The sequence below is a fragment of the Desmodus rotundus genome, chromosome 2 (assembly GCF_022682495.2).
Source record: "Desmodus rotundus isolate HL8 chromosome 2, HLdesRot8A.1, whole genome shotgun sequence".
NCBI classification, from domain to species: Eukaryota; Metazoa; Chordata; class Mammalia; order Chiroptera; family Phyllostomidae; genus Desmodus; species Desmodus rotundus.
This window is the reverse complement of record NC_071388.1, coordinates 156,400,144-156,409,537: the sequence shown is the minus strand read 5'-3', so window position 1 is coordinate 156,409,537 and position 9,394 is coordinate 156,400,144. Positions and strand designations below refer to the sequence as shown.

The 9,394-nt window shown below is 37.5% G+C and overlaps 1 protein-coding gene across 1 annotated transcript; it reads right to left on the bottom strand.

Annotated features, from left to right (window-relative positions):
* Positions 1-793: 793 nt before the first annotated feature.
* G6PC2 (glucose-6-phosphatase catalytic subunit 2) lies at positions 794-7,780 on the bottom strand. Its single transcript, XM_024579919.4, has 5 exons — positions 7,464-7,780; positions 6,755-6,864; positions 5,036-5,147; positions 2,931-3,046; positions 794-2,159 (listed from the first exon to the last, which is right to left on the bottom strand). The coding sequence occupies exons 1-5, from the start codon at positions 7,679-7,681 to the stop codon at positions 1,648-1,650; spliced, it is 1,068 nt and encodes a 355-aa protein (XP_024435687.2). The 5' UTR covers positions 7,682-7,780; the 3' UTR covers positions 794-1,647.
* Positions 7,781-9,394: the final 1,614 nt, after the last annotated feature.

Here is a 9,394-nt window from a genome sequence, read left to right as displayed (position 1 = left end):
ATAATTGTCTAACCAGTATGCTGTACTCCTGAAAGTAATACAAAGTAATAGCGAGTGTAAACTGTAATTGAAAAATAAAAAATAAATTAAAAAATATAATATTTCTTCATACCTCAGCTTTTTGCTTAGTGAATCAGCCAATCACTAAAATCAAGTTCAGTTACTTTTTAAAAAGAAATCTATTAAGTGTGTTTTGTAAAAGCAACAGAATATATTCTATAAATATACCTAGAAATGGACTAATAATTACTTTGAGTTTTAGAGTTTTTGTTATCTTCAACTAATGCCTTGTCAAATAGCACTCACTCAAACTGTTATGTTTTCATAGACATTTATGAGTTATTTAATATCATCATCTAAAATAAATTATGTATTAATATCCTTGAAAAGAATTACATGAAGCATTATGGTAAATTACAGGTCACTAAGATATGTAGCAAAATCTGACTCAAAATGTACTTGATTGAAATAACAGAGTTATCAAAGTCCAAAATTACTAGGACAAATGAGAACTAAAAAACTTACTAAGAAATTCTTAGTATAATATTAATATTCCACCAATAATAATTTTCTAAAGTAAGCCTATAGATTTTAATCACAGTTCAGTATACATAGAGGTTAACCCAGCTAACAGATATAAGCATTTAATAGTTTAACTGGTTGGAGCATGACCTTGAGGAAGGTCATGCACTTGATTTCTCTAGTTTTGAAAAATTGGCTCCTAAAAATAAAGTATAAGGATGTCATAGTACAGAGATAAGCCTTTTGGGGGTAAACGATGTTCTAAGCAGAGTATCTTCATTAGCATTTATTGAAATATTAGAAATCACTACTGTAAAACAGAGGCCAGGGGTTGCGTGGAGGCTCAAGTCCACAGTAGCCTGGCCTGTTTCCTTTCGCCTGGCTATGTCCGTGTCTAGAGCCACCACTGGGCGCCCCTCAAGGCCCTGCCGCACAGTGTAGGTCAAACAGCGTGTGGCATTTTTATGTCAATTTTGCAAAAATAGCTAATTTACATAGTAATTGTCATAGACTCTACATAAAATATTACAAATTATTAGCTCTTGAAAATGAAGAAATAAAACATAGCTTAATGGAAATACATGTCAGAAGACTTAGGTTCTAATCCCTATCCTGATGGTGGTGTGACGACAGCCAGTTCTTTTATCTGAATGAGCCTCCATTTCCTTATCTGAAAAGGGAGGCGGCTAGATTTGGCTGCCACTAAAATGCCCACGTGAGTCAGAAGCATCTGAAGATGATAAAAGCATCTGATACTGAGGATCCTGTTGGGATGCTGGAGACGTGATAAATAGGTGGTGCCTGCCTCCTGCTGGGGACAGTCGGGGACAGTTGATTGTCTCCAGGTGGGAATGCAGGCCCTCTAATTGCTATACTATTGGATTTTTCAAGAAAATACAGAAATTCAGATTTTTTTTTAAATGTTGACAACTAACTTGAGAGAGAGGGAGAGAGACCACTGTGATGGCTAAACTGAACACATGTGGGGGTAGGATGGGGACTGTGGCTGCCATTTTGCGCCCTCAGACAGGAATGCCCCAGTCTCTCCCTGCTCTGTGGCTCCCCTGGAGGACGATGGAAGTGGAGGGTCATCCTGGCACCACAGAGCACTAACTCTGCACAATTCTAATTAATCTTCTTTGCACTTGGTTTCATTAACATATGAATGCAGTAGGGAATCAGAGCGACCACAGTCAGTGGGATGGATGCACTTTTACAGAAAGACAGCATGTAAAATAAGTGCTCTGCATGAGTGGGGATCTTGATGAAATGGTAGAGCTGTAGTGTGGTCAATGAGGCCATGACACAGAGCAGCCGGAAGCTCAGCCTGTAGCCGTTTTCCCCTCGGCAGCTCCTGAGGAACATCTCTGAGTTGATTGCAAAGCCCAGGCCAAAGAGGACCCCGAGGTTTCTCACGAGTCCAGCAAAAGGTGTAGTGTCGATGTGGATCCAGTCAGGGTTGGCACACCACTTCTTGGCTATGGGCACAGACCAGAGCAGGTCAATGTCAAGCAGTCTGAGAAGCAGGTAAAAACCAAGTGCAAACAGGAAGAGGAAGAGGTTGGTCTTCAAGTATGTGCTCAGGCTGGCCGTTTGGATGCCTGGAGTGTGTTCAAAGGCCTCTGCCACGAGCATGCCTGGAGATTAGAAAGAGACACTGAAGGTGACTATGTACCCTTGAGCTCCAGGGAATCACTACTCCCTGTGATAAAGACTTTAGCAATAGTTTTCAAAGACAAAGGGCTTCAGACACCTAGGCTATATCTATTTTCCAAAACTTTCTTAAAACAGTAACTAAACACACACACACACATGCCCAATGGTCTTTCCACCATTCACGTTAGGACGAGGGGATCTTTCAGGAACCCATGGCACTGAGTCAACCTGCTTTATAGGCAGAGTGCTGATCTAGGTGCTTGCAATTAATATTCCAATTGTCATAGCAATTAACTTAGCCTTTGAAAAGCATCTGGGGCTGAATGGCAGAAACTCAGTCATGGTGAATGCCGCTTCAGAAATACAAAGCAGCTGCTAAGTGAAGTTCCCAGTCATGTAATAATCACTTCAGGTGTTTCAGAGAGTGCTGTGTTGTGCGGGTTGGAAGGCCTTTAAGTCCCCCAAATCAAAACACAAGCAGGGTGTCTGAAACAGTGGCTTGGGAGTTGGACTTAGCTCTAGTCACACTTCAGAGAAGCCCATCTCAATAAGAGGTCAATGTTTATATGGTGAAGTGAGACTGCGCCATTGTGCACAGGGAGAATTTCAGAGGTGTTGGACCATTTAAGCTCCCAGGGTAGCATTAAATATCAGTGGCTTAACAGAATTACCTAGAATGGAGAACTGATTACCAGGAAGAATCTGAGAACATAAAACAAATGACACGACCAAAGGTAAGTGATCATATTTACCACCAATTACTCCGAGAATAACTTGATGAGGAAAATGTGTTGCTATGAATACTCTGGAGATGCAGACACTGATTTGAATCAACCAAAAAAGACTCCAAAGAAATGACCAGGTCAGTCTACGATGGAAGAATAGATACGAGTGTAAAAAGCAAAGAAATTGTATCACTCATAAAATTGGAGGGATGGTGGTGACACCAGATGACCTTTCTCAGAGGAATCGTCTCACATAACATCATGATTCTAGGGTCTTTTTCTGTTTTCTCTCCCCAAAATGTTGTTCCCATGTGCTCCATAGGATTTGAACAGCTTTAACAGAGGTATCTACATTTAGTAATTCATTTATAAGTGCTATATCCTGACATCTTAATAAATACTATGAAGAGAAGCAAATTTGACATCCTAATAATGATTTTAATGGAGTAGGGGGAATTCAAGTTTGGGAATTACTAATATCAGAATGATCAAGGATGAATCATACATATTTTTACTCCCTATCACATGTGCTTCCTCTTATTCTCTCTCAACATTTCTATCCTTGAAGAAAGCTCACTGGAGAGGCAGCTGTCTCTCGGATGACAAGTACATCAGCATTTTATCAAGGGTGAGTTTTCTCTGGGTTTAATTTCAGACTCTCAAAGAAGTCCTAACCCTTTGTTGTTGAGATAGAGAAAATAAGGAAAAAGGGAATTGGCCTATAAGTTATATACTTTGGATTAGAAACAACAAGGTACAAAAACTTATAAAAAATATTAAAATCCAAACAATGTTCATTATTTTAATTAAAAAAAGAATCAGCAATATTGAATTTTAAGAATTTGGGGGGGTTCCTGATAATCAGACAAAACTTTGGTTATTGAAAGACTAAGGAAGAGAGAGAAATGAGACTTCCAAAGAGGAAGTAAGCAGGGGTTAACCATATGGAAGAAGAAGAAATAAGGATTTGGTATTATTAAGGTAAGGAGTAGGCACTAAATAAATTTTGATGGATGAAGGAATTTTGCAGTTATAAAAATTGAAGAAGAGGAGAATTTTTTAGAAGAAACACATATTTTTCCACATTTGGATATTGGAAGAAGAAATAAACTACAACAAGATGAGGCTTATCTAGATTCCTACATTGAGAAATAGTCTATGGATAGAAAATGCTAATTTTTTACAATTACAACTTTCCACTGTTGTTGGTTTGGATGATGAATACATTAAGGCACATAGTCACAGTCTCATTAGAATAAACTTTAAATATGCCCAGATTCTTTTGGTCATTTCTTTCTAATATTATCCAATACTATTCTAAAAAGTAGAATATATGATGAATCTTGGAAATTTCTTATTTTAAAAGAACTTTTATATAATGGCCTATGTTGTCATATTTTTAAAGCCAATTAACAGACATATCTTATCCTAGGTATCCTAATAATTTATGATTAAAGTGGTTGGTGTTCAGAACTGTTTTAATAATAAATTATTCCAGGAAAGAAGTGAAGGAAACAGCATAATTCCTACAAAAACTTTGAGTAATCTCACATTAAAATTCTAGGCCTTTCTAAACACTAAAAATCTACTAACATGAAATGTATTAACTTTCAAACTTAAACTTGCCTCTAGAATGTTTTTGATTAAAAAGCTTGCGACATCTTTATAGCTAGAATATATGTTACTGATGTCAAAAACATTGGCTAGTCAACAAGAGAAACAAACTTATACTGAATTAATGGATGTATTCAAGGGGAATGATGATTTTCAAAGTTTCTAGTTAATCTTAAAGCAAGTGAATGTGCATGCAAAATTATTTCCTTATATAATTTTAGATGACCTATTTATGAGATACTAAAGTGGTTATTATATTATGGAAACCCAAAGGCATATTTAGCAAATCATTAACCAATTAAACATTTCTAATCCTATAATGAGGCAATAGCTGTGAGTTAATTAGGACATTATCTTAAAGCAAAATATTACTTTTCTATTAATTTGTTATTTTGGTTGTGATAGAATAGAATAAGCATATTTCAACAACTAATAGTATGCTAAAATGAATTTTTTAAAACACCTATGTACTCAAAACTGTCATATTCCAGTGCTACAGAAACTGGAGCAAAGCTGACCTGTGCAGAGTGGCAGATGACTTATCTATGTGACTGACAGTGTGGCTCAGGGCAGCCGTCACCATGACATACCAGACGCATGACGAGCCCATTGCATGACCGGATGGACTTCCTGCAAAAGCAAAGTTGTCGATCCATTTGAAAGGTAGTTAATGGAGCATCAATATCAGAAATGGACAGTATAATAGCATATTAGCCATGAAAATTACAAACAACTCAGAAAAACAAAACAGGGCACAAGCTATATGTAATGTTTAGACATAGGCAGAAATAAAGAAAATTGAGCCAAACTGAGCCTCAAAACACTACTTCAGAAATTTTTTCCAGATTTTTCAAGTTTATCAAATTCCAGAAGTTAAAATGTTCAAGGCTAATTAAGAACTCAAAGTTTTGTGCCAAATTTGCCATGTCTCTACTCATTGTTTACATGCAATTGTTTTGAATTGATGACAAAAATAAAGTATTTGTACTGGATCTTAAATCAGTTTATCTTCCTCGGGCTGTCAGGTCAAACATCTAAAGGATATCACTCCTCTGTGTGATTTGCCAATTGGCTGCTGCCACCATGCCCATCTCGCGATGGCTGCTTCATGGAAGTTTTTGTTATGTAGTGGAAGAGAATCTGTAAAGGGGGCATCAATGTTGGCAGAAGAAGCCTGCAGACAGGGGATCTTTCTACTCCTAGAATGTCTTTCCCATGAAACTTAATTGTCTAAAAAATTATCCATTCATTCACCCGTCCATCTGTCCAACCATCCATCCGTCTGTCCAACCGTCCATCCATCCACCCATCCAGCCATCCATCCATCCATCCATCTATCCATCTTACATTGATTTCACAAAAATAAAATATACGCCATCCCCAACCTGATGAAACACAGTCTACTGTAGAAGCCAGATATATAAAGAATTAATTATGGTAATACACCAGAACTTACACATTCACTATATTCAGGGTTAGTTTCAATGGATGTCAAATACGAATTTTCTGCTATGTCACAAACTATGGTGAGTTATAATATAGCACGGTCTTATAAATTAAAGCAATAGCATGTAATTTCCTTTATATATATATATTTCAAAAAACCTTTTTGTAGTCTTACTGTCAATTTCCATGATAAAGATTATACACTCATGTAGAGTCTTACTTATAATAAAAAAGGAAGTGGCCCAAGAATTCTACTTACATACTATATATGCAAGAGAAAAAAAGAAATTTTAGAGAAATCACTCTAAGATCAGAGATATCTTTACTGGCAAAAATAATAATGAGAAATCCTTACCTTTCTTACAGAAAATGTGTCTATTTTTTGCTCATTTATGAGATTTTTCAGAAGACTTATAATAACTTTGAAAGTTGTTCAACAGTAGATAAAATAGTATTTCTAGGATTTTAATATAATTCTTTGGCAATTTGTTCTAGCTAACTTTTTTGTGCTTTATTATCAAACCATTTCATTCTTCCAGAAAATAAATGCCAAATATTAAATTATGTAAGGAGTATTTTCACTTATCCTTTTACAAATAACACAGTGAAATCTGATTGCTCATAAAACTCCTTTTTGATTAGCAATTTTTATGCTTATGAACTTTTAGCATCCTCACTCATGATATTTTCTTTAAAACCCTATGGGGTATCATACACTTATTAGATAATAATCGTACACGATGACTCTGTTGGAATATCTTTAGTAACTGGAGGTTGCTGCAATTGCTTACCTGGGCCTGTTTCGCATGTCGTGGGAAACTGTTCAAGGCATGGGCTTGAGTGATTTGGGTAGATCTGAGTTTCTTGGACCCACCAGTAAGGCCGGTCACCAAATAATATCCTGTATTTGAAGAAATATAAATATGCATATATATTTAAATACACAACTACTACTTATTTAGAGACTAGCTATTTTTTCTTGCAAAAGTGACTCGAAGGGTTGAGGGGGAAAACTCATAATTAAGAAACTTGGAAAGTGTATTCTGGTCTCTCTCTCATTCTAGAGGATGACATAGTCATTTGGGTTTCGGCATCCTAGTTTTCAATAAAAACAGGGACGTGTGTTCCTGGCAGAGGAAGGCCTGTGGGTGCTTCGGGTACTTAGAGTGGGAATGTCAAAGTGGCCCCTGGGATCGTCAGTCTGTGCGGTGTGGTGTGACTCATTTAATGAACTCCTTGACTAATCACAGCATACGTGTTACAGGGTTTTGGAATTTACGTGTAAATTAGTGTACATCTGTATATAAATGTACACTTGTATGCAACTGTACATTTCTATGGTTTTTGTAAGTGCTAGTTATGAATCTGTGTTTCAAGTTCACTGGTATGTTTGAAAGATTTTCCAAGTAAAACTACACACATCTAAAATGTGACCATTAAGCCAAAAGTATAAATTTAAGAATAAGCTTTAGGAAAAATGAAATAAAACAGAAGTCTTACCATTTAAAAATAAGATTGAACCAATCCCCAACAACTGCCACCCATATCATCTTGGTTCCAACTGTCTGATTAAGTTGAAACCAAAGTGGAAAATAAATAGAAAAGATATTCCGAGGGTCTCCAACGTTGGACATAAAACTTAGGAAATTGTAGTAAGCTCGGTAGTCCTTCTGCAAATGCTGAATAACGAGCACTCCATTCCTATGAAGGAAGTCCATCTTCAAAGAGAGGCGCTTCTAAACATAGAGCAGTCGAGCCTGAAGTGCTCCGAGTCCCACCATTTTTATACGGTACCTTTGTGGCGTGTCCAGCCATCACTGCAGCATGTGACGCTGACCATCTGTGGCAAGGGCACATCGGCCCTGGCCTGCTGAAAAGCTCATTTGTTTGTGACTTTAATTGGAGCTGAAGAGGTGGAGTACATGCTGATCTGGAACAAGTCAAGGGGAAATTTGTGTAGAGATACAATGAATTTCTTATGCAACTTCCCTTTTGTGTGAACAGTTGGATTGTGTTTGCTTGAAATTTTTTGCACAGTTCATTTCCTTCAAGGGCAGAGACATTAGCAATTTTTATGCTTGGCTAGAAGACTATGCAAATAATTGCTGTATGTCAAATAGCCCTTAAAGCCATGCATTTTAATTTAAAATTGACTGTGGCTCTTTGACTATTTTATTGGGTCTTTGAGGAACACAGATGAATAAACATCTGGGCATGAAAAATTTATGTGATACGACAGATTCTTTTCTGATTGTAGACCTTTAAATTAAAATATTTTGATTTTTCTTTATTAGCAAAGAGAATGATATATGTGTCACAGAGAAGGAAATAAATGCAATAAATGAAATGCAAGAAGGAAATGTGTTACTTTTTAATTAGGAGGCAAGAAAGCAGAGATGGAAGTCACTTTGCTAAAAAAGGTATATTAGGACTGAATCATATTATTATGGACTAGAGAATGCAATTGAAAGCATCGGGGAGTGCTTGTGTGAAAGACAGGAATAGACTTCAAACAATTTTGGACAAATCAGGAAATGGTTTGTTGGCAACAGAGTTTTCAGTAGAATTATGTGGGACACACCAGAGCCAACAGGCAGATTGGGAATTAACAGAAGGGCAACTCAAAGGGAACCATGGATCCAAGTCAGAAGTGAGATGTTGGATGTAGAGAGCCCAGTTCCGTCTGTGATGATCCCGTGAAAGCAGGTTAGCCCCACCAGGCGGCAGAGGGTGGAGGGAGGTAACTCTACTCGTTATCTTCCCATTCAGATTGTTGTCTTTGCTGGTCACAGCCTCTTTGACTAGGAACCACCTTCACAGACTATAAATATCACCTTGAAGTTCTCCTGCAGCCCTGCCCCGCCAGTGAGCAGCACCATCAGTACCTTCCCAGGCTCTCTTGATTCTCCTGAAGGAAATGCTTTGATTAACCACTAAATTCTTTAGTGTGATTTTTAAAAAAGATTTTATTTATTTAGTTTTAGAGCAAGGAGAAGGAAGGGGAAAAAAGAGGGAGAGAAACATCAATGTATGAAAGATACAGTAATCAGTTGCCTCTCACATGCCCCCAACTGGGGACCTGACCCGCAACCCAGGCATGTGCCCTGACTGGGAATTGAACCAGGAACATTTCAGTTCTCAGGCCAGTGCTCAATCCACTGAGGCACACCTGCCAGGGCTTTAGGGTGATTTTTAAAAATGTCATACCTTTGTCTTATCGCAGACAAACTAAATTTCTGGTGATGGGACTCAGGCATTGGTATTTCAAAATTACATTCCAAGTGATTCCAATGTGCAGTCAGGGTTGAAAATCAATGTGATAAGGAATTTCATACTTGTCCTGTCTGGTGTGGCTCAGGTGGTTGGAGTGTCATCCTGTGGGCCAAAGGGTCTCGGATTTGATTCCCAGTCTGGGCACAGGTATGGGTCTC

Excerpts from the sequence above, each read along its gene's own strand:
- G6PC2 (XM_024579919.4), bottom strand. The coding sequence starts at position 7,681 with ATGGACTTCCTTCATAGGAATGGAGTGCTCGTTATTCAGCATTTGCAG. Across the intron at positions 6,865-7,463 it reads TTCAATCTTATTTTTAAATG|GATATTATTTGGTGACCGGC; the intron begins GTAAGACTTCTG and ends CTTCAAATACAG. Across the intron at positions 3,047-5,035 it reads TCATCTGCCACTCTGCACAG|ACTGACCTGGTCATTTCTTT; the intron begins GTCAGCTTTGCT and ends CTTCCATCGTAG.